Source organism: Leucopleurus acutus (genome assembly GCF_964270905.1).
Source record: "Leucopleurus acutus genome assembly, chromosome: 5".
Taxonomy (NCBI): Eukaryota; Metazoa; Chordata; class Mammalia; order Artiodactyla; family Delphinidae; genus Leucopleurus; species Leucopleurus acutus.
This window is the reverse complement of record NC_139147.1, coordinates 69,379,051-69,403,921: the sequence shown is the minus strand read 5'-3', so window position 1 is coordinate 69,403,921 and position 24,871 is coordinate 69,379,051. Positions and strand designations below refer to the sequence as shown.

Here is a 24,871-nt window from a genome sequence, read left to right as displayed (position 1 = left end):
CCTGAGTTTACTCCTGTTGTCCGGGCAGAATTATTAATTATGCCCCTTTCAGTGTCCAGAGTCTCTGTTGATGATGATAAATTATATCGTCGCACCTTTTTAGAAGTATGTCTTCTTCTTACCATCATGATCACATTATTCCCCTTTCAGCAGCATTCTCTGTGTCTACTCAGTCTTTGACAAAATGTGCGTAGTACCTCCACTATGGAACTTTTCATTCCTAAAACCTGCTAGCAGCCTCTTTTACTCATTCTTGAAAAATCTGAGATGACTGTTTAAATACCTTTGGTGCCTTGGCCTTTTTTTCCCTCTCACTAACTCGATCCTGTCTTCACTAATTCTCTTAACCTACTCTTCTATTTTGGGCATTTCTACCTTAGTCCCCTTTCCACTTATTTTTCTACATAGCCTTGCTGTTCTGCCAGATTTTCATACTTTCACAGAATCAATTTTGCCTTATCTGACAATGTGCAGCTTCAAATTGTTGCCTATAAATAGACCCTGTTAGCTATTTTAGCCCCAATTCTCTGTTTGCTTTGATGTATGTCTCTGGTGTTGACACACGTTAAGATGAGCAGTCCTCAATTCCATTGTTAGCTGACTGCTTTATATGTTACCTTTGGACTGTACCATAAACTGCTCTTACTCTGATACAGAAGTACCTCCAAACAGCACACTTTCGGTATTCTTTGAGGAAATGCCATATTTTTGCCCTATCTTTTAAGGAGTAGAGGAATTTTAGCCTTTGGATTAAGACATTTAGCTCCCAAGAGTTTTAAAGATTCTTAGTATAATTTTTTTATTGTGATAAAATACATATTACATAAAATTTGCCATTTTAACCCTTTTAAAGCATGCAACTCAATGGCATTAAGTACATTCACAATGGTGTGCAGCGATCACCACTGTCTAGCCCCAGAACTTTTCATCACCCCAAACAGAAACCCCACACCCATTGAGCCGTCACTCCACTCCCCCCTCCCCCAGCCCCTGGCAACCACTCAATCTGCCTTCTGTCTCTGTGGATTTGCCGCTTCAGAACATTTCATATAAATGGAATCATACATTTTTTGCGTGTCTGGCTTTTTTCACTTAGCAAAAATTGTCAGGGTTAATCTTTGTTGTAGCATGTATCATTATTTCTCTGCATGGCTGAATAATATTTCATTGTATAGATAGACCTTATATTGTTTATCCATTCATCTGTTGATCAGTCTAATTTTTTAAATTAATTATTTATTTCTATTAAAGTATAGTTGATTTACAATATCGTGTTGGTTTCAGGTGTACAGCACAGTGATTCAGTTATATGTACACATATTCCTTTTCAGGTTCTTTTCCCTTATAGGTTATTACAGAATACTGAGTGTAGTTCCTTGTGCTATACAGTAGGTCCTTGTTGGTTATCTATTGACCAGTCTAATTTTTATCAGATCTTTACCCCAATGTGAAATGAGTGGTACAGTAGCATGATAAGTGCAGTGAATGGTACCTGGATATTTTAGATGAGAGTCTTAGTGATTGGTGTGTGCCTAATGCTGTGGAATAGAGCATGTATAAGAGGCGATTACGTTTTGATATATTTTCTTCTGGTTGTTTCACTGTGTTTGGGTGTTTTATCTTATTTTTACCTGATTATGATCACATTGAATAGAAAATTTTGCATGCTGCTCTTTTTTTCATAAAATGCGTTCGTTTAACAAATATTTGAATACCTACTATGTGCTGGGCACTGGCCTGGATACTTCTGAGGAATAAAAAGTTCTGGTGGGAGTATGGTTTGGGAGTCATTATGGATATTATTTAAAGCTATGGGACTAAGACCCCCCCGGGGAAGAGTCCATAGCGCTGAGGAGAGGACCCAAGACTCAGCCCTAGGGTGCTCTCAGAGATAAAGTTCCAGAAGAGAAGGAGGTTGAGGAAAGAATAGGCAACCTGGTAAAAGCAGGAGAGTCTGGAGGAGAAAGTGCTTTGGAGAGGAGTGGCCCCTGCTGTCAGGTGCTACTGAGTGAGATTGTCAGAGGATTAACCACTGGGTTTGGCAAGATGGTGGTCGGAATGGAGCTCCGTGGAGTGGAGAGGATCACAGCCCAGCTGGAGTGTGCTGAAGAGCAAATGATATAATATTTTTAACATATTTCTGCATGTTTCATATATTCTTAAACATAATTTGGTGGCAGAATACGATGTCTAATTGTACATTCTACTAAGCCACTTATTGTCTCCCTACTGTGTGACATTTATGTTGTTTCCAATATTTACTACTACAAACAAGACCAAAGTGAGTAGCTTTGTAAACTTTCTTTCCTACTTTTAGCATCGTTTCCTTTAACTGGAGAGACAGAAAGGAAGATGCTGATCTAAGAGCAGAGCATCTTTAAAGCTGATGATTCTCATTTGCTCAAATACCTTCTAAAAGCACTTCCTCCAGCGGTGTCCGAGGGACCCCAGCATCTTGACTGCAGTTGTCAGTTGGGCCTTCCCAGAGCAGGTCTCTCCTTTTATCAGCTTATAAATTCTTTTAACCTTGAACAGAGAATTGAATGACAAGAACTAAACCCACATTGTGGGATGAAAACTGTACACGGCTCACTAGATAGTTATGTTAAGCAGAATGCATGTACCACAAGTGTCAACCCATGTGGCATCACAGCTTACATGTGAGGCAGGCATTGTTATTAACCCTTTTTCACTAAGGTCCTGGTGTAACCTTCAACCAGATATGGCTGAGGGAGGTACTCAGCCATGACCTTCACCTTCCATTCCGATGTTCCTATGCATTCACATAGATGTGATCAGTGCTGGAATTTAAGGAAGTTTACCCTTTTCCGGGAGACACCCTGCACATCTCCCATTACAGCTGCCTGCCGATATCAGGGAATGACTTCTACCCTTTCCATGCGTGCCTTGGGTGGAGTTTAATAAACATTCCCGGGCTTCCCCGGTGGCGCAGTGGTTGAGAGTCCGCCTGCCGATGCAGGGGACGCGGGTTCGTGCCCCGGTCCGGGAAGATGCCACATGCCGCGGAGCCTGCGCGTCCGGAGCCTGTGCTCCGCAACGAGAGAGGCCACAACAGTGAGAGGCCCGCGTACCGCCAAAAAACAAAAACAAAAACAAAAACATTCCCAGTGTGTCGCAGAAAGAGAACAGCTTCCATGCTGATAGTCATCTCAAAAGTGCCCTCCTCTCCCCCTCCCCATTCCTCAAAAACACCCCACTGCTGTATAGTCACCTCCTGGTCACCTTATGAGTTGCTCCTCCCAGCAGCCGCAGTTGGGTGAAGGAGCTGAGCCCAGCCGCCTTGCACAGTCTGCTGTTTAACTGCTTCCCGCCCAGCACAGCAGCCCCTCACCCAGGACTAGCAGTGCCCAGCGTCCCGCTGGTGCAGGTTCTGGGAGGTGCGGGCTGCTCTGGAGCTTGTCTCCTGTGATCTGCTCCATTCCAGTGGGACAGACCCTGCTGTTTGCTGGGCGTTAAGTGGAAGGGTGGAGTGGTGATTGGGTCAAAAAGGAGTAGATGTAGTAAGAGAGATGCATGTGCATCTCCCCTGTCCGTTCAACTGGCTCCTTTTCTGGAGAGGTCCTGATCGCCACAGATCATCCCCGAGTGGAAGGTCCAGGGGCATATAAGCACTCAGCAGAATGGTGGAGTGTTCTAGAATAGGTAAACCGGGATGCTTTCCTGTACCATTACTGGCTCTGTGACTCAACTGGGCGACTTTATGTCTCCGAATCTCATTTTGTCTCACCTGTTTAAAAAAATAGAAGGATGTTGTAATACCAGCCTCCTTAAAGTATTGCAGGAAATCCGTGCGACGATGCATGTAAAGCGCCCACCATAGAGCCTGACCTAGTATGGGCTCGGTCAGGGTGAGCTGTTCCGTCATTATCTGCGCCCCGCCCCCGCTGACTCTTTCTGGCTTTTGTTGCTGCCAGTGTGTGGCTCAGACCGGACTTTTCAAGCCTCTTTCTCTTTGTTTCCTACTTGCAGGGGGCTTTGTGAAGAAGCGCGGTCAGCCTCTTGCTTCCAGAGCCTCGGGGTAAGTTCCAGGATGTCCAACCCAGCGTAAGGTAACTGGCGTTTCCTGGGGCGTTGGCAGAACAGCCTGGGGAGCAAGTCTTCTCAAACATCTTGGGTTGTGATAACTAAAGCGGGAGCCTATTGTGGTGTGATGTGTCAGTCACACGGCATCTCCTGACCTGGAGGCCTCTATGGATAGCCCTTTGACGAGTCCAGTTGCTAAATGCAAGTGGGCTACGTGGCCATAGTCTGCAGGAGTCCCTAACCACCAAGGCAAATAGTCAGAAGACTTAAACAAGCGGACTTACAAGGGGCAGTCAGTATGTGAATTTCGTATGGCAAGTAAGCCTCAATTGGTGAGGGTAAGTAACAGTGGCTGCTGTTACAGGCAAGCCCCCAGATTGCAATGGCTCGACACAGGGAAAGGTGATTTCTTACTCAAGCAAAGTCAGTGCACATATTCTTGCACAGGTGGAAAACCTTCCTATCATCTTTCAGGGACCCAGGTTCCTTCTGTTCTGTGGCTCCATCGTCTCCTAGGCCTCGGAGCCTCAGCAGGACTCTGCATCCAGCCAGAAGAGTGGGCAAGAGAGGCTGTGGAGAACAGCACAGGAGGTTTTGATGGGTCCAACCCAGAAATGGCACATGGTGTTTCTGCTTTCTGACCACAGTCTGTTGGCCAAAGCTGGGCTTTGGCCAGACCTCCGTAGAATTCAAGCATACCTAACTTCACGGGAGGCTAGTAACTGAGGGCTAGCTGCACGCTCAGGAGGTGGAGGCAATAGGTTTTGGTGCCACAGATCTTTTCAGACATGTGTTTGAGGCACAGAATTGGGAAGGTTGCCCTTTGCTGATTTCTGAGCCCAACTTAAGTAACTTGGGTGGGGACAGAGAGAAAAGCATCTGCACTGCTGTAGATTCTCTGCTGATTTCTTTACAGGGACAGATTTGCAGCCCCTGCGGTGGAGACCCGTCCCAGCATCTGGGGAGAATGCCCACCAAAGTTTGCTACTAAGCTGGGCCGAGCGGTGGTCAGAGAAGGACAGATGGGGCGATTCTCCTGCAAGATCACTGGCCGGCCCCAGCCACAGGTCTCCTGGCTCAAGGTGAGGTTTTGTCTGCCCTGACTCTGGGTTAGATCCCTGGACTGCGGGGAGTCGGTCTTCCCAATCAGTCCCTTCCACTTCAACTGTAGAGCGTCCTTGAGGTTCTCATGTGTTTGGTAGCCGTGCCCGTTCTTGCCCCTGTTTGCACACTCTCCCTGTGTTACTCAACCCACGATGTCCTGTAATCCACACGCTCACAAAACAGTATAAAACTTCTGAGTCAAAACAGACCTGACCATGTCAAGAGAGTGGAGTCTGAAGTCTGGGGCTGATTTCAAGCCACAGCTCCCTGATTGACAAAGCATGAGATGCTGGGCAAAGCATTTGATCTCTTAGAACCCCAGTTTCCTTATCTATGAGGCAGAGATAATCCCACCTACCTACAAATACTGCTGGGAGGCTCCACGTGGGAGTGCTTTATAAATCATTCAGGGCTGAACAATGTGAAGACAGAGGTGGGGGGGTGGGGGAGGGGGAAGAGGAGGCAGCAGTGGTGGGGGGGCAGCCCATGTTAACAGGGCAGTGAGGAGCTCTGGGGGTCAAGGCCAGGGAGAGGAGCTTTTTCACAGATGGAACTCCTGTATAAAAATGAGTGACAGGATGCGTTTTCCCTGACTCCTGATTCTCCTGTACTGACCCTGGAACATCAGTAAAAGGAAGAGGAAGACAGAGGAGAACTAAAGTGAGGAATATAGGATTTCCCACCTCAAACTAGGGCTCCTTTGAAACAGGTTCCATACACCTGCCCTCAGCTGGACCGAACACCACAGCGCATCCATGCTCCTCGAGCCAGGACCCTTGGGTTGCCCTCAGGCTGCTCTCCAAGCATGTTGACAGAGCCCAGAGCAGAGGGCCCTGCTGTGCATGCCTGGTGTCTGTCCCACCTGGATTGACAGCAGGTAGGACAGAGTCAAAAGGTGAGCAGTTTCTCTGACCAAGCTGCCTATGCCGTCCCCAGGGAGATGTTCCCCTGCAGCCCAGTTCCCGTGTGTCTATGTCTGAGAAGAATGGGATGCAAGTCCTGGAAATCCACGAGGTCAACCAAGATGACGTGGGAGTGTACACGTGCCTGGTGGTGAACGGGTCAGGGAAGGCCTCCATGTCTGCTGAGCTCTCCATCCAAGGTATCAGGCGGTGGGAGGGCTAGTGCCGGACCGTCCCTTCCTGGAGTCCCTACCCTCCTAGAAGGAGCTGCTTGCTCATTACGTGTCTGTGTGTGACACGTGTCACACTTACCTACTCATGTGTCCCTCCCCAGGGGCAGGGTCTTGAATCAGAAGAAAGGGTAGGCGGCTAGCACAGACACGGCCATGGAGGAAGATGCTTCACGTGTGTCTGCACACCTCTGTTCAGTTTTTCCTTCTTGCACAGACTCCTTTTTTTTTTTTTTTTTTTTTTTTTTTTTGCGGTACGCGGGCCTCTCACTGCTGTGGCCTCTCCCGTTGCAGAGCACAGGCTCCAGACGCGCAGGCTCAGCGGCCATGGCTCACGGGCCCAGCCGCTCCGCGGCATGTGGGATCCTCCCGGACCGGGGCGCGAACCCGTGTCCCCTGCATCGGCAGGCGGACTCTCAACCGCTGCGCCACCAGAGAAGCCCCAGACTCCTTTTTTATTTACATCTCTAATTGCCTTTTGGGAGAGTGGGCGTTGCTAATGTCTTGCCATCACCTCAGATTTAACCTGCCTGAAATTGATCTTGTCATCCATCCTGTCGTTCAGATCAGGTGCTCCCTCAATGTAACTCTTCGCTTCCCACCAGACTGGGCATTTTAGCATCGCCTATGACTCCTGTCTCTTCTTGCTGTAGTCATCAGCCCCAGTAAACTCTTCTCTTGAAATCTCTTTGAATACGCCTCTCCCTTACATTCCCCTTGGTTCTGCCAAGTCCAGCCTGGGGAAGCCAGAGTGTGTGGAGGGGGAAGGGGATTGACGTCACTTCATTCTAGCGGGAACCTTGAGCGGGGTGGGATTTGGGGATCTGGGAGGGAAGCGACCTTACTCTCTCCTCCTTTCTTACCCTCATTTCTTTGATTTTCCTCTTCCCTGTCTCTTTCCTTTCTCAGAAAATACCCCTTCTTGCTTTCTGTACATTTTTGGCCCAAGTGTGTTCGCTGCCCACAGAAACAAATTTATTCTACATTGCAACCCAGGAGATAGATAGATAGATAGACAGATAGATAGATGGAGAGAGAGAGAGAGAGAGAGAGAGAGAGAGAGAGAGAGAGAGAGAGAGATTTAACTAAAACAAGTTTTATGAAACAATCCTGAGTAGTAGTATGTACAGTACATGCTGGCATTTTCTCTTCCATTCTACACCATTAAAAGACAAAACCCTGGGGACTTTCCTGGTGTTCCAGTGGGTAAGACTCCATGCTCCCAATGCAGGGGACCCGGGTTCGATCCCTGGTTGGGGAACTAGATCCCACATGCTGAAACTAAAAAAAAAAAAAAAAAAAAAGATCCCGCGTGCCGCAACTAAGACCCGGTGCAGCCAAAATAAATAAATAAATAAATGAATATTTGAAAATAAATAAAGTGTAGGACTACCACATAAGAAAACGTTGGCAATTTTAAAAAAAGAAAAAGAAAAAACCCTGGTCCTGGCCATAGCATTCGACTTCACAACTCACTACAGGCTCAGGACCTGCTGTCAGTCATCTGGAGAAGTGTTTTAGTAGCTCTCCCTTTACTTGCCCTGGCACTGAATTAAAGAACTGTCTCCTTCTGAAGCACTTAATGACATTTTGTTTGAAAATATTCCCAGAAAAAGCCCCTCAAATAACCAAAACAAAAAGGGATAGATAAGATTGGCAAAAGGTTGATATTTCCCTAATCTGGGTGTAGGCTTTCAGTGTTTGTTATATCCTTCTCTGTACTATTGTATATTTTGTAATTTTCCGTGATAAAAATGTTTTAAAATCGTGTGGCAAGAAAAACATATCTAGTAATTCTATGTTTTTTCTTTGAAGAACTGAATAAAATTACACTGTCTCTGTATACTTTAAAATGAAGCAGGTATTTGTCAAAAATGATCACTGGCGGTTTCTTTTTGAGGGCCACATGCAAGTTACACTTTCTGGGTTTGAAGTTGTCAGTAGAGTGGTGTTTGTTTCCTTCTGTGGGCTAGAGAACAGGAAGCTCCAGTGCCCAGGGCGGGGCAGCAGAGCCTGCCATAAAGGTCCCAGGGCAGTGCTGGAAGCTTAACAGTGTCTCCAGGGCCCAGAGGAGTTTATCAGATTAACCCAAGAAGTTCAGGACCAGGGAAGCTGAAAGGAGAGAGGGAGGGAGGACCATAGGTGATGGGGAAAGTGAGAGTTTGGGAAGCCAAACTCTGTCATAAACAAGAGATGGTTGTCGTATCACTTGCTGCTCTTGGTGTATAAAACATTCCACTAACGGTCTTTCTACCTTCTCCCTTTTTCCAGGCTTGGACGTTGCCAATAGGTATGTGAAGCCTTTGTGATCATCATGTTTCCATCTTGAAACGCCCTGAGAGAAAAGAGGGCTCGTCATCAAGAAACGCCCTGAATTTCTGAGTCACCGTGTAGGGGGGAGAACTGACTGTTTAGGAGGCACTGTTTTATTTGGGGTGTTTAGTTTTATTCTATTGTAATTTGCTGTCCCGATCCTGTGTCAGGCTTGCCATCAGCATCGAGACTCTTGAAGACCCTGCTCGGTGTCTTTACTAGTTAGCCGTCATTAGGAAGGGCGCTGCTCTGCAAGGATGCCCTCCACGTTCAAGGCCAGAATCCACTTGCTCACCCAGCACGTCTTCACCGGGAGAGCTTCCTTTCCTGAGCGTGAGGCTCTGTGCTAGATGCTGGGTAGGCGTGGCGAGCTGTCTGGTGTAGAGAAGGGCCTTAAGCAGAGCCACACAACACATGAGCGCTAAGCATAAGTGCGAGAAGCGCTCGTTTGGAGTAGAGTGTCAGAGGACCCCTCTTCGAAAGCTTGATGTTGGAGCCCAGGCCTGTGAGGAGTAGTATGAGCTAGGAGAAGAAAAGCCCAGGGAGAAAGTGTTCCAAACAGAGGTGTTGCAGGTGTGAAAGTGGTGAGTTGAGAGGGAGCCTGGGGCCCAGAGAACCCTGAGGCGCTGCAGCCTGGTAGGCACTGGAGACAGTGTCGTGGGGAGGGTGGCGTCCACGCAGAGCCACCTCCCACATGGCATCCCTGCCAGGCCGTCTTGAACAGCTCAGTTTTACTCTTAATCGAGTGGGAAAGCTGTTGGAAATTCTTAAGCTTAAAATGTCATCATTCAATTTATGTTTTTAAAAGATGGACGGTGCGTGCTACGTGGAACTTGGGTTAGGGCCAGGGTGGACAGCGGACACCACGTGTTCGAACCAGGCCGGGGCTCATGGAGAAGAGAAAAAGGGCAGATGTAAAAGTGTGGATAGAACACTGGGCTAGGGATGGGTTTGAAGAATGGCTGCTTGTTTTCTGCCTGGAAACTGAGCAAACTGCATAGAAAGACATCGGCTCTTACTCTGTCTTGATCTGTGGGCTTTTGTAATCCCTGGAGTCTGGGCTTGTAATGCATAACCAGATGATTGTTCTATTTCTTCTTCTGCCCCACTGTCCCCCGCCACACAACCCACCAAACAGGTCGCTTGTGAGAGGAACAAAGGTGGCCAATTCAGACATCAGGAAGGAAGTGACCAATGGAGTCACTCAGGGGCTGAAACTGGATGGCTTGGAGGCTGCAGCTGAGAGTAAGAACTGCTCCAGCATCCAGAGAGGTGGTTCCCCTGCCTGGGCCAGGGGGAGCCAGCCTCAGCCCCTGAGGGAATCTGAGCCGGAGCCAGCGGGGGACTCGCCCGGAAAGGCCCTGAGGACCCCCGTCCTGCAGAAGACTTCCAGCACCATCACCCTGCAGGCCGCAAAAGTGCAGCTGGCACCGAGAGTGCCAGTCTCGGGTGCCCCGTCTCCTTCCAGAGAAGAGAGGGAGAAGCCAGCTGCTCGCCCTCCAGCCGCCCTCCACGCCAGGCAGTGTGGCCTGGGAAGCCAAGACACTGTGGGCCAGGTTGCTACCAGGAAGGTCCCCACGGAGGGCCAGGGGGACACAACATTCCCCAAATTTGAGACCAAGCCCCAAAGCCAGGAAGTCAGTGAGGACCAGCCCGTCAAGTTCAGATGCGAGGGTGAGTAGAGCTGCCTGAGGCCGCTGGTGCCCACACTTAGCCCCCGGGGGGCCACTCCCGCCCTTCCGCTCAGTGGTCAGAGTCTCCTGTATCCCCCGACCCCAGGAAGCACCTTACAGGGGTCTCCCCTCCGGAAGGACTCAATCTCGTCATGTCTCTTGTTCTGGAGAAACTCCTAGCAGTGACCCGTTGTTCATGGTTGGAGACAGCACTGACCCTGAGCCCTAATTCTCACCACCCTCCGCGGGAAACCCATCACCACCACCTCCACCGCACACAAGCCGCAGGGGCCCCTCCTCTTTCCTCCCTCTGGCTGATCTGGAGGCCCAGCTTATCCCCTTGTAGCCTTCCTCCCCAGGGACCCTGCCTCCATCTTGGGGTGTGGGGTGGAGGGGTAAGAAAGCAGGTTGAAGCGGGAGGGCGGCCGCACACGGGGCTGGGCTCTGCCCTCCGGCTCAGCCTCTCCACCCCTACCTGCGCCCCACAAGTCCAGCGTGCTCTCGGGGGCCTCCTGTCCTTCACCTGGCCCTGTAGTTTCAGGGATCCCAAAGCCTGAAGTGACCTGGTTCCTGGACGGCGCCCCCTTGAGGAGAAGAGAAGGCACCATCGAGGTTTATGAAGCTGGGGGGACCCATTACCTCTGCCTCCTGAGAGCCCGGGCCAGGGACAGCGGGAACTACAGCTGCACGGCCACCAATGTCCGAGGCCGGGTGTCCTGTGGCTGGACCCTCCTGGTGAAAAGTGAGTACATTCCTCCAGGTCACCCCGGGTTCCCTGAGGGAGGACCTCTGTGGGGTGCCTCATACACCGCACAAGCGTCACCTCCTGCAGCCCCCTGCCCAGGGGGTACCACCCGACAGAAACATCGCCCCCACCCACCGGCCAAGGCCAGAGTCACTGCTCCAGGACAGTGATTCCTGATCAGGAGTTCGCATCCGAATCACCTCAGAATAAACACGCCCAGGCCCCAGGCCCAGCCCCGCTGTGGGCTGCCAAGTCTCACAGAGAACCAGATGGACACACCGAGAGTGATGTGAGGTGATGTGAGGGCCACATCTTTTGTGCTCGTTATAGTGTCTGTTTATAAAAGCAGTGCATGTTCATTGAGAGGAATGTAAACACTCTGTATAATCTTACGACTCAGAAGTAAATGATAGTTTAATATTTTTAAAACACGTTTAGCTTTGTGCTGTTTGTATACTGCTTACTATTCTAATTTGCTCACATTACGTAAGCATCGTTCTATATTTTTTAATATCGTTTAAAAGCATGCTTTGGGGCTTCCCTGGTGGCGCAGTGGTTGAGAGTCCGCCTGCCGATGCAGGGGACACGGGTTCGTGCCCCGGTCCAGGAAGATCCCACATGCCGCGGACCGGCTGGGCCCGTGAGCCGTGGCCACTGAGCCTGCGCGTCCGGAGCCTGTGCTCCGCAACGGGAGAGGCCACAACAGTGAGAGGCCCGCGTACCGCAAAAAAAAAAAAAAAGCATGCTTTGTAATGGCCTTATAATATTTCATAGAATGATGTTTAGGCATGGCCTTATTGTTTCCATTTAGATTGTTTCCATTTTTTCACTACTGTAACAGAACTGTGTTTAGGGACCCTAGACTCATGTCATACTATTGAGGAACTTATTAGACCACAGCACATTGCAGGCTGATGGAAACTCTATGAGACAAATAACCTTCACCTATTTTCTCAACAAGTAAATTGCAAGCCAAAAGGAAAGAAGGAACAAACTGTAGGAAACTTAGATGAAAAGACACATAAGAGACACCAGTAGTTGCAATACATGGACTTTGCGTGGATCCTGATGGAGACACCTTAAAAAAATTTTGTTTGTAAGAACATCAGGAAAATTTGAGCACGGACAGGATATCCAGTATAAAGGAGTTAGTGCTATTTTTAAGATGTGATGGCGGATCTCGTGGTGATTTTTTTCAACGTCCATATATTTTAGAGATATAAGCTGAGTTATTTACTGGTGAAATGATATGATTTGTGATATTTACTTCAGATATAATCCATGTGTTGTGGGACTCAGCGGCGGGTATGAATGAAGTGAGATTGGCCATTATGAAAGTTGAGAAACAGGGATATGATGATTCACTATACAGCTTTCTCTACTTTTGTGTATGTTTGAAATTTGCCATAATAAATGTTTCAAAAAAAAAAAGAGCTTACTAGTTCATTCACACAGTAAGATGCCATGAAGCCAGGGGAACGAATGTGCCTGACCTGTAGACCCTGCTAGTGAAACCCGTCCAAGATATGTTAGTACGGGGGACAAGCCGTGTGTATCATATGCTGTTTGTGTTAAAGGAAAAAAAATCTGTGTACACAAAGCAAACTGATGCTTGTGTGTGCATAAACATTTCTGGAAGGGTCCACAAGTTACCTCTAGGAAGAGACACTGGGGGTCCAGGAAGGGGTGAGAGGTAGTCTTGCTTTTCACTGTATACCATTGACTCACTTCCTAATCGGGAATTTTACTACATTTGTGGATTCCTCCTCAAGGAATAGTATCCATTCATTTGGAGGTGGGAGCGCCTGTAGGCAGAGGTCCCAGGTCGGGGAACCTGAGCTTCATGATCCAGGACTCTGTGTCAGGGCGGGGGACTCGCCTAGCATTGGGTCCACCAAAGGTTAAAACCCAAGAAGCTTTGGTTGGAGTGTTAGCTGCTATTATTAAATGGAAGCTGTGCGTGGAGACCGCACCTGCAGCAAGTTGGGGGTGAAAGACGCTATGGGTTTTAAAGCCACCGCAGAGCTGGGCAAGGGGGTGGAAACTGGGCACGCCACAGAGCTAGCTGTGCTTACCAGGATTCAGCTGTGTGTGTGTTTGTTTTAGAATGAAGGCTGCTCAGATGCTGCAAGCCTTCAGGTAATTTCCAGAGTTCTGAGAAAGCTGGTGTTGAGTCCTTTTGCCAGCGTCCCTGTTCCTCGTCTGGAGGGGCAGACTTATGGCAGTCCTTAGTCTGCCATTCCAGAAGCCCTGCTTGACTGCTTTTCTCCTTAGCCGTTCTCTAGAAGCCTTCACCAAGATGTCGGTCGTCTAACGCCTCTTCCTCTCTTTCTTCCTATCACTGCAGAAAAGCTGCCTGTTTCCCTTACCAAGACTTCTCTTTCCATCCCTCCCATCCCCACAAAGATCGGGTCTAATAATGATTAACTCTCCCACTATTTCTTCAGTCTCTCCCTGTCCCCCTATCTAGAGGCCTCTTTCTGCTCCCTACGGGTGTGCTCTGGTCTCCCCTCAACTAAAAAGAAAAAAAAACTTCCTTCTGCTTCAGTGACCCTTAAGCTCCCACGTTCTCTCTCTCACTCTTTTACCCCAAAACTTGGTGCTACTCCAGTCTCCAGTTATTAGCTGATAATAACAGCTAATCCCCCACCGAAAGCCTGTTCAATGTGCCAGACTTCGTGCTAAAAGCTTTACTTGCATGGCCCCGTTCAGTTATCCCAACGATCTTACGAGATAGAGTTACACCCGTTTTCCAAATGAGAATACTGAGCTGTAGTGAGGTTCAGTGACTTGTTCAAGGTCCCATGCCTTGTAAAAAATAGCCTATTCCTAACCCGTGTTGGTCTGACACAAAAGCCCGTATTGTTTTCAGTGACTCCCAAAGGCATTTCTCTAATGGGGGAATTCGATGCCGTCCAAAGGGGTGGAGGTGGAGCCTTCCCCCACCTGTCCAGATAGGCTGGCATCCCTTCCCTCAGGACCAGTCCCATTCAGATGCACCATATCCTGACTTGTAGCTGTGCGCCCACTGCTACTCTCCCTCTAGGGGAGCTCGGGGCTAGAGGAAGTGTGGATGTAAAGTCAGAGAACTGGGTGTAAAGCCCTGCTTCACCATTGGGCTTGACTATGGGAAATTATGAACTTCATCCATACAACGAGCTAAAGATAGCAGTCTCGTGGCATTGTCACCTCTGGAAAAGTACCTGGTAAGCCCTCGACTATTAGCCTTTGCCCTTAAACCTTTGCTGTATAATATGGTTTTCCCCTCATCACTGTATGGAATAGCCTCGTGAAAAGTACCAGTGAGATGTCTTCTCATCACCAAATCCAGTTGCCTTCTCTCAGCTGTCAGCCACCTTGACTCTTCTGCAGCACGTTCTGGGTGTTGTAGAAGAGATTTTCTATCCCTATTGCTCTTAATTATGGCCCCCAAACTACAAAACACTCCCCGACTCACCTATGTAGAAGGCTTCTGGAAAGTTCAGCTCAGTGGTTCTCAGTGAGATTGTGCATCACAATCATGGGGGGACTGAGTAATGCATTGTCCCAGGCCCCCAGTGCTTCTGAATCACTGGCCTAGGTTGGAAAACTAGAACCCATGTAAGTCCTTGTCATTTGATTCTGTCCTGGAATTGGAAAAATTAATTATAATAATTTAAAATTGAAATGTCCTCACCAATGGGCATGTGGTCTCTACAAGTGAAAAAGATATTCAGAAGAGTGTGCAGGGTCTTTAGCTATTACATACAATGTTTCAGTGTCCATCCTTGTACATATATCTCTTGAGTAAACCATAAGGGGATATTTCTGTGATTAGATCATAGAGGTTGCCAGTCTGTTTTTTTTAATTTATAAATTGTTCTTTGAGTCAGCTTAGGCAATTTATGTTTTCCTAAAAAATCTATTTTATCCACATTTTCAATCTAATGAAACATTTCGGCCAAGGATTTTTAAAATAAAGAAAAAAAATGTGTGCATCGTCTGATGGGACACGTCAAAGATGATAAAAGACACCAGAAAGTAGAATAGGGCCAAGAAAGGGGGAAGGAGGAGCTCTGCGGATGCGCCAGGATAATGAAAGTCAAGACAAGATGGGGAGTGGGGAGGGACTTGTGTCCCGGAGGAGAGGAGGCCAGCCTCGTCCTGAGCACTCCCAGACCTGGGGTGTCTTGTGACAGTGAAAAAGCCCCTGCCAGTGACTCTGCCTCAGGCTCCAGGTCTCTGCCTCAGTGGCGCTGCCTGCTTCCCTGTGTGATGATGGGTCAGGCAAAGCCAGGCCACCAAAGAAGCAAGCCCTGGGCGCCCAGGGCAGTGAGGTGTCAGCCTCCGGTCAGTCAACAGCACGGGTCAGCTGTGATCTGAGGTGGCCTGTCTGTTCTCTGCCTTCACAGGGCTGGCCGTGATGGAGGCGGCCCCCTCATTCTCCAGTGTCCTGAAGGACTGCACTGTCGTTGAGGGCCAGGACTTTGTGCTGCAGTGCTCGGTGCAGGGGACCCCGGTGCCCCGAATCACTTGGCTGCTCAATGGTGAGTCCCCCCTGCTCCAGCTGCCTGGGCCCTTGACCCTGGCTGCATTCTCACTTGGCTTCCCCACATATCACTCTGAACCGTTTATGCATGAGAAGGAAGCACGGGGTACGGAGAGAGCACGGGACCTGGGAGTCTGCTAATGCCTGGCTGGGGACACTCGGCAAGTTTTACTCCAGTCTGAACCTTGAGCTCCTCGTCTGCAAGACGAGAATAATGCCACCTACCTTCCAGGGTGGCAGTTGTGAAAATTAAATTAGATCCTTTATATAAAACAGTTAATGAGATGCCTGGCACCTAGGTGCACAAGCAATTTAGTTCCTTTTCATATGGCCAGGCTCAGAGTGGGCCTCAGTAAATATTTGTTGAGTCAATAAATGAACAAATATACCAACAGATTAATGAACCACACTCGCAGTTGCTCATGGGATCTTGCCTTTTATTTAGCGGCAAGTGGTTTGGGGGTTTATAGACCAGTAATTCTTTTTAACATTATAGTCCTATAGAGACATCCCAACTTTTTTTTTTTTTTGGCAAGTAAGGTCCTTTGGGGAAAAAAAAATTATTATATATTATCACCCTTCTCTTTTTTTTAAAAAAAAAAAAAGCCTTTAAATTCCAAAAGTATGGGAGTACTCTATTATTAGAATTGAGAACAGTCCATAAAATTGGTGAAATTGAGTGGGGTCTGCTTTGGGGATCTGCAGGGAGAATGAAGGATCTGCACTTGTCCTTCTCCGTATCGAGTGGTTGGGTGACCTTGGACACCCCCCTTTACCTCTTTGGGTATCGTCTTCTTTATTGGTGAGGAGTTGGGCTGGAACAGAAGGTTCGGGTCTCTGGCAGCTCTCACGCTGATGGAATAGGCTCCTTAAGGGAGCAGCGGCCCGTCACCTGTGCACCAAATAGCCCCAGTCATTTCTGCACCATTGCCATGTTGCCTGTGAACCTGCCTCATTGGTATAGTTTGCTTAGGCTTTGCTAGAAATGATCTTTAGTCAGTGAGAGAAGTTGCCTTGGGGTCTCCCTATGTGTGGTCTTCTTGGGCAGAGAGGTGAGAATTGGGGTCTCCACCCCTCTCTACGGACAGAGCTCCTATCGGATTCCGTGACTGAGCGAGGAGGCAGCCTCCTTGCAGCTGGAACAGAGCATGGATGTTAAGGACTAAAGGAAGGGCTCTGAGCAAGAGAGTTTCCCTTCCGCCTGGCTCACACTCCAGGCCAGACATCAAGAAACATTGTCAATAAAGGACCAGATGGTAAGTATTTCCAAATTCGCAGACCATGCAGTCTCTGTCACAGCTACTCAACTCTGCTGTCATGGCACAGAGCGCAGCCAGAGACAACACGTCAATGAATGGGTGTGGCTGTACTGCAATAAAACTTTATTTATGGACATGTGAATTTCACACAGTTGTCACACGTCATGAAATATTCCTCCTTTGATTTTTTCCCACCATTTAAAATATGAGAAACTATCCTTAGCTTTTGGGCTATACAAAAACAGGCGTCAAGTGGGATTTGGCCCACGAGCAGGAGTTTGCTGACCCCTGGTCTACACCTCTCCAAACTGAAAAGCAACCCCACCTTACTCTTGGCGAATCTTGGCATTTTCACACTCTTCCCACTAGAGGGCGATCATGCACAAGTCGGGGACCCTTGGCTGCTGACCCTGATCTCACCAGTCTTGGAGCTGGGAGTTCTGTGTTGCCTAATTCTGAGTGCCCTGAGCCAACAACTCCTTTCTGGAGCCACCATTTCACCCCATGCTTGTGGAGCCAAAATGAGCTGTGCTCCAGTAAAAGGAGAGCTCTCAAACAGCTTGTTGGCACAGGTTTCAATAGCAGAGGCACTTAGATGGCAGTCATGGAATGTACTGGTATTCCCAAGGAAGAGAGGTTTTAGGTACATGCGCGCGCACACACACACACACACACACACACACACACACACACACACGGGTGTTCAGTCCTCTCAGTAGCAGGATCCTGGCCCCTGGCTCTCCCAGCCCCCAAGCCCCACTTCTATGAAGTGCAGTCGGGCCAGCGGAATCTCTTTCCTCTGGCCCTGTGGCTGACTTGGCGGTGCCTGTCATGGAGATGTGAAGTGTTGCTATGTGCAGAAGAAAACATTGGATTGCAGGGAGAGGACCTTTTGCTGCACTTTCTCCCTCTGCCACTGCCCACCCCCAGTTTTATGATGTGCAAACCAGGAGCCTGGGCTGACAAGGGAAGGAACTGACAGTTGCTTCGTATATGGTGAATGGAAACATTCCTGCTCTAAGGCCAGGATCTTCAGTAATGAGATTCCTTTTTTTTTCCTGGAAATGAAAGCTCACATCCTGGAATGATAAAATCCCGGGAGCATATAGCATTAAAGAAACCACTGAATTTCACGCCACACACTTCTATCTCCATGCAGGACTTTATGTGACCTGAATAAAGGGCCCTCCATGCAAGGGACTCTTGGAAGAAAGGGCCAGAGTCGGTTTTTAGTTCCCTGTATTTATCTTTTCTGTGAATCCTAAAATGCATGTCATTGCAGTGTTAGGTTGAGGGTGCAGAATTACTTCTGGTAAATATCTGCAATGGGAAATGGAATCATTGATTCTGGAGACATCTAAAAGGAGCCGGGAGCCTCATGTGCAGTCTGGGTGAGGTCTGTTCTGCCTGAGGCTGGGCTATGGGCCAGATGACCCTGTCAGATTCTTTCCAGGCTCAGGACTCTGTGAAGTCTAGGATGTGGATTTGGGGACTATTTATTTAAACAGAATGCACAGGACTCTGTCCCTTTCCTGCTTGCATTCTAAGTGCCTCCAGAATCTGCCCCCCAAGTCCTACCAGCCCCGGCCTTGCTCCTGCACACACACAATCACTCCCTCTCCTTTACCTCCCTAGCACCTGCCTCTTTTTCCCCTCCTCGAACCTCCGTCCAGTTGGCTGGGGGTGGTCCCGCCACATCATTAGCCCTCAGTGGGGCTGAGCAGGTATGGGGAACATCGCCGTCATGACAACAGCTGCCCCGCTGAGGACAGGGCTCACACCCTGCCACTGGGTGCTCCCTGCCTGAGCCTTCCTGTGCTTCCCTCCACAGGGCAGCCCATCCAGTATGCTCACTCCACCTGCGAGGCTGGCGTGGCTGAGCTCCACATCCAGGATGCCCTCCCAGAGGACGAGGGCACCTACACCTGTCTGGCCGCGAACACCTTGGGGCAGGTGTCCTGCAGCGCCCGGGTCACTGTCCATGGTAGGAGCCCCTGGGCACCTCTCTGGAAGCACCTTTCCTGCCAACACATCTGCTTTGGAGAAAGGGCACCTCACCTAAAGGCAGGTGGAGGCGATGGCCTCCAGGAGCTCACAGTGACCAGGGTCTACCATGGGAGATGGACATGCAAGGCCAGTCCCCACCCCCTCACCCCACCAAGGCTGAGGGAAGATGCAGGGGAAAGAGGCAAAGACTCCCTTGGCTCAAGAAGCTTCCAGTCTGGTAGGCAGAAAACCGCACGCACTGAAAGACAAAGTATCCCTGGAGGACTTAGGCTCTCACAAATGACCCCTCACGCCCTGGGGGACACTGGGAGACACCGGGTAACGAGTGCCAGTATTGAGGCTTCCAGCGGGCCACCGTTTGTCCCCCTTTTCCTTCTGCCCTTGCTCCTCCCCAGCGCCCCAGGCTTGCTCTTATACCTCGCCAGCCTGGTGTCCCCATCGTTCAACACCAAGCGCTTAGTCCCAGGAAGTCCCTAGAGAGCCACAGACTCAGGACAGAGCTGTCTGGGCTGTGGTATCGGCAGGCATGGTGACAGTGCCAGGGAAGGACTTCTTGGGCCCCAGGTGTTCAGGTAAGCCTGACTCCCCAGCCCCAGCTGAGCCCGGGCCCCCAGCTCCCCCGGTGACTGGGGCCCGGGTGCTTGGAACAGATGCACTGTGCCCTGCTTTTCCAGCAGCCTAGCAGGAGACATGCCTCCCCGCTCTGTTCCCGCAGGGCTCGGCCTCCTGGGGAGAGTCTCCCTGTATGTGGGCAGCAGCAGCCCAGGGGTGGGGGGCAGTGCTCTTCCTATCTTACATAGAAGGGTCTGAGGGTCTCAAGAAATCAATGTCACTGCCTAAGCACGCCAAGGTCGTGAGCCACACTGGCCTTTTGAACCCAGATCACCAAAGCCACTGACACTTCCTGCCCTTTTGCAGAGTGCAAGTCCCCTGGCCCCAGAGTGGGGCTGACCCTCGCCCCCGGGGCTGGCCACTGTCGCCCCTAGGGATAGAGGAGTGGCACTGGTGCCCTGACTTGGCTGTGGCCTGGCTGCAGAGGCTCTCTGCAGCCTCTCTGAGTTCTCTGCGATTCCTGTGAAGTGCCCGTGTGCACTGGCCAGCCAGCCGGAGACCGGCCCTGCTTCTTCCGAGGAGGCCCTCCCACTCGGCCTGGGGGCTGTCCTCCTTGCCCCCAGGTCTGTGGGAGGGGCAGGTCCTGGGTGGTTGCCCATCTGAGCATGTTTCAAAGCAGAAACAGAGAGGTCCCCGGCAAGAACTCTGCCAGAGCCACGTGGATCCGCTCTGAGAGCAGCCCTGTGTGAGCGAGGGCCCCCTCCCAGTGTGGGGACGGACTGGCCTGTGAAGGCCAAACAGAGGCTCAGCTACCATAAATGGTGAAGGAGGCTGAGACGTGGCCGAGCTCAGGCTGCCGTGCTGGGCTGCCTGCACAGGGTCGGGGCAGGCCGAGCCTGGCACCGTGCCAGCCCTGGCTCTGCTCCCAGGGTCCCCAGGAGGCTGTGGCCCACGTCCCGCACCAGCCTCAGCCGTGGAGTTTTTCTTTCTTTATCGGCCGCTTCTTTGGCTGCAGTCTCTGGGGCAGCTCAGGGGGAGGGAGACGACTGTAGTGGAGGCATTAGTCCCCTACTATGCCGACCACTGTCCGGGCCTCTCCCTCAGCTGCCCAGGCCTCCTGGCCTTTTTCTCCCATCCGTGTGGCCCCAGACCACGGCTGGGGCGTGGATTTGGAGCACCTGCCCAGGTGTGAGTCCTGAGCACGGCTTGCTAGCCCTGCCGCTGGGCTGCTGTTTCCTCTCCGGGCCTCACCTTCCTCTTCTGTGTGATGGGGACACTGAGAGTCACCCCAAGTACTGTGAGGATTACATTAACAAACACACTAATGATCTCCAAACATGGGACGTGCTCAGTAAGTGGGTGCCTTTATGATTGTCCAACGGAGTCCCGACCTTTAAACAGATGAACTCCCTTCAAAATGCAAGTCTGAGGAGCGGCCTTACCAAAGGATCAACTTTGCCACACTGGGTGGTTGTTTTTCTGTCTGTCCGTCTGGTCGTTTGGTTTTGGTAAAGGGAAGAGAGAATCAGAATCAGAGAAGGGAAGTGTAGGGCCACACACTAAAGCCATAGCCTGAGCATCTGTTCTGGGGGCTCTGGCCACAAGAGGGCGCCATTCGGCAATGGCTCTCCCTCCCCTGGTGTGGTTTCCAGGGAGGAGCAGGTTCCCGGGCAACTTTTGCTGGAGGAGAGCTCAGTAGATACTTTGTTGAAGGCCAGACATGGGTGCTCTTTCTCACCTCTTTAACCTTTCGCCAAGGTTTTGCAATCATCCAGAGATTGCTGGCTCAGCAATTTCTGGCAATCGCTCTGACGTGATTTCTGCAGCCTCTTTCCCCTGCTTTCCCTGCCTTCTCTCCTCTGTAACCTCTTCCTCCCCAAATCTAACTCCCGCCCACAGATGTCACTTCCTCTGGGGTGAGTTCTCTTACCAGCTGTACCTCCCTTATGGTTGTGCTTACCTATCAGCAGGTCTCTACTGAGCACCTCCTTGGTGCCAGGCATTGTTCTGGGGAAGCGGCCATGAACAAGAGACAGGTTCTGTCTTCCTGCCGGTTACATTCTGATGGAGAGATGGGCAATCATCCACACCTGGCTTAATCCGATACCGACAAGTGCTATTACGAAAACGAGAATAGAGAGGGGGGTGGAAGGGATCCTTTCTTAGTTAGGTGCTGGAGGAAACCTCTTGGGGAAGGTGGCTTTTGAGCAGAGACTTCATGAACTGGAAAAAGAGTGCTCCAGGCAGGCGGCACAGCAAGTGCAAAGGCCCTGAGTTGGGAATCAAGTCAGCCTATTTAAGAGACAGTGAGTCTGGAGCAAAGGGAGTGGGGGGGCCCAGTGGTAGAGACTGGGTTCAGAGAGAGGCAGGGCATGTGTTCAGTGAATGAATGAAAGAGCAATGGCGGTGGGTGAGTCTGCCCGGTAGTGCAGGGGGTGTTCCCTCCACCTCCTCACATGTCCGGGGTCTCAGGGTTCATGGGAGTGCTCAGCAAACCCACACACTAGCTCTCAAAAGCCCCCCAACAAATATTCCTGCTTTCCTCCTCCCACACTAGGAAAAATGTCCCTAGTAGTTAACCAGGCCGTGAAAGTCTTCCCTCCTGACCCAGATGGAGCCTAAAGGATGATTAATCTAAATTCCTGCAGAAGCCAGGAAGATCTGAAGGGGAGTGAATATTTCCGTGTATTTGCACTGAGTCATTGGTGTGGAGGCTTCCTTAGGCTAGAATATTTTAATTTATCTCCCCCTGGAGTATCTTTGTCAAGGCTAAAATTCTTAAGTGACTGGATTTATTAACCTGCTAATAGTGCCCATTTAGACAGTGTCTCAGCCTAATGGTTTGTTTATTTAAGTGAAGACCTGCTGGGCTCTTAAAGGTACCTAAGGACATAAAATGTGGGTAAGTTAAGAAAAAATTTAAAAACCTGATTTCTAAAATAAAAAATGAAACTTAATAAAGCATATTTATTAGAGTATTTGTTTCGATAAAGAGCCTCTAATGAAAGCAACAGGCACCAGGGAAGTCAGCCATTCACTAGGCAGTGAAAGCATCCGTAGAAGCCCAGCTGGTTTTCAGATTAGTGACAAGCTCACTGTGGGGCAGCTTTGAGTACTGACAGCCTCCTGCCATTAATTGGAGGATACTGGCAGGCACTTTGGACGTTGTATAATCTTTCCCTCTATGAGTTTAAAAACACCGAAAACATTAAAAAAATTTTTTGAGATAACCCTTTTTTTGTTAATTTTTATTCGAGTACTGTATAGTTGATTTACAATATTATGTTAGCTTCTGCTCTATAGCAAAGTGAATCAGTTATACATATATCTACTCTTTTTTAGATTCTATTCCCATATAGGTCATTGTAGAGTATTAAGTAGAGTTCCCTGTGCTATACAGTAGGTCCTTATTAGTTATTTAGTTTATATATAGTAGTGTGTACATGTCAATCCCAATCTCCCAATTTATCCCTCCTCCCCCCCTTTCCCCCTTGGTAACCATAAGTTTGTTTTCTACATCTGTGACTCTGTTTCTGTTTTGTAAATAGGTTCATTTGTACCATTTTTTAAGATTCCACATAGATTGAAAACATTTTTAATACTTACGTCAGCTAAAGAGAAACTTATTGAGGGGAAAGGATATACATCAGTTTTACCTTGTCGTTTTTGTTTGTTTTTTAAGAACTTTAGTCCGCCTACAATATGTGTCCAAAGTCTTCTAAATTCTATGAAGGCCAGCAAATCAATGTTAAATTATTTTATAACCAATATTTTATACAAGTTAATACAACGGAACTGGTGTTGTGCGCCATGTGGGCCCTTCTTGTCACAGAAGGACTTCCGAGTGTGTGTTTGTTTCCGTGTCATGGGTCTGGAGCCTTATTTTACTAATTGGACAATTAGAGCCACATCGTGGTCTACCTCTACAGCCCTTGCAGGTCATCTCTAGCATTCATTTGCCCAGAGCTCTTGGTCAGGAATGCCATCCAGAATTACAGCTTTGCGTTCCTAATGGCAAAATGTGATGTGTGCTTTGACAGTGTGGTGGCGAGTATGGTTCCCAGACATGCCTCGGGAGGGAACGTCAGCTGGCTTGGATGGTTTACCTTTACATTTAGAGTCTGATTATAACTTCTAAGGCAGTAAGAAGGCTATGGTTGCAATGATTCCTGCCTCCCATCTGGCAACCCTATCATTACTGGTCAGAGATCCTTTGGGGGATGTCATACGTCATTGTTTCCTTTCATTCTTTTTCTTGCCGCTTCTTCCCATTTGCTTTTTAGGTTCTGGAGAAATCAATGGGGAGAAGAAAAACCAAAAGAGAGAGCAAGGCTATGGGGGGAAGGACCTCTTTTTATGCCCACCGAAGTAGACCTTTTGCTGATGCTCTAAGTAGGTTTATTTGGTTAAGAGACAGACTTGTTGGAAGAGAGCTCGCATCCGTCCCCGGGGAGGGATTTGCACCGTGCATAAATGCTCTGCAGATGGGGAGTGGCTGGGTGAGGGTAAGCTTCCTTGATGAGCCCTCTAGAGTCAACGGTCCTGGAACTTAGGGAAAGGAGGAAGCTAGACCATGATCCCTGGACCTTGCTGGATTTTGAGCACCAAATAAAGAAGAAGGGAGAATTGTGCTTCCAGAACTGCCTTTTGTTGGTAATTTACTTAATTTCCGCAGTTTAACAGGGTTTGGAGTGAATCGGGTTTGCTGTTGGAATGGTATTTTGCATTTTTATGACTAAGCAAAATAGCTCAGGTTCAAAGCTTAAGGAAAATCTTCAGCAGATTGGAGATAAATGCAATCATTTTCCCTCCCCCTAACTATGCATCTTCAAAAGGTCCACGTGGCTGCACACCTGAGAGGAGTGGGGGATGCTAGGAAGTAGGGGAGGGCCCTTCCATGTCCACCTTTATTTGGTGACAACCTGTGGGTCCAGGGACGCTGGTGTCAGAGCAGGGAAGATGCTGAGAGACCGGGCCTGAGGCTCTGACAGCAGGACGTAGTAAAAGCTGTGACAGGCAGTGGTCCCTCCCCAGGTGAGAAGCCCTGGGGAGTGATGCCAAAAATCTTGGCTCTCTGTGCATCAATGCCAAGCGGAAATATGGAGACAGAGTTCCGGAGGAAAAGAAATAGAGAAACTTTATTTGTTGCCAGGCAAAGAGTAGGCTAGCACCTCAAGAACTGTGCCCCCCCCACCCACCCCCGGGAATCAGAAGAGGTCTTACAGGTGGAGCTCACAGTCTGGGGTAGGTGATAAGGATCAAAGTAATGAAGGTCTTGCATTTTTCTTCTTGCATTATTTCAAAACAGTCACAGCTGGTGTCAGGCAGCCTGGTAATTGCCTGCAGCAGCTCAGTCTGTTGTGTCTGAGTTACTGGCCCACACCTTTCTGAAATGCAGAATGCTACAAGGGGTGATTTGCTACAAGAGAGTTCAGGGAGTATAAACACCAGGTGCAGGATGTAATTCACACAGGATCAGAGAGTGTTAGGGGCAGGATGTAATTCACAGGGAAT

The 24,871-nt window shown here is 49.3% G+C and overlaps 1 protein-coding gene across 1 annotated transcript in view; it reads left to right on the top strand.

The window, feature by feature from the left end:
• Nucleotides 1-24,871, top strand: part of MYLK (myosin light chain kinase) — a 185,406-nt gene that overhangs the window by 61,711 nt on the left and 98,824 nt on the right. The window contains exons 4-11 of the mRNA XM_082839581.1: nt 3,991-4,039; nt 4,961-5,126; nt 6,085-6,250; nt 8,552-8,570; nt 9,732-10,267; nt 10,802-11,008; nt 15,403-15,537; nt 18,630-18,782. Coding sequence (XP_082695707.1) covers nt 3,991-4,039; nt 4,961-5,126; nt 6,085-6,250; nt 8,552-8,570; nt 9,732-10,267; nt 10,802-11,008; nt 15,403-15,537; nt 18,630-18,782 — 1,431 coding nt within the window. The remainder of the gene's footprint in view (nt 1-3,990; nt 4,040-4,960; nt 5,127-6,084; nt 6,251-8,551; nt 8,571-9,731; nt 10,268-10,801; nt 11,009-15,402; nt 15,538-18,629; nt 18,783-24,871) is intronic.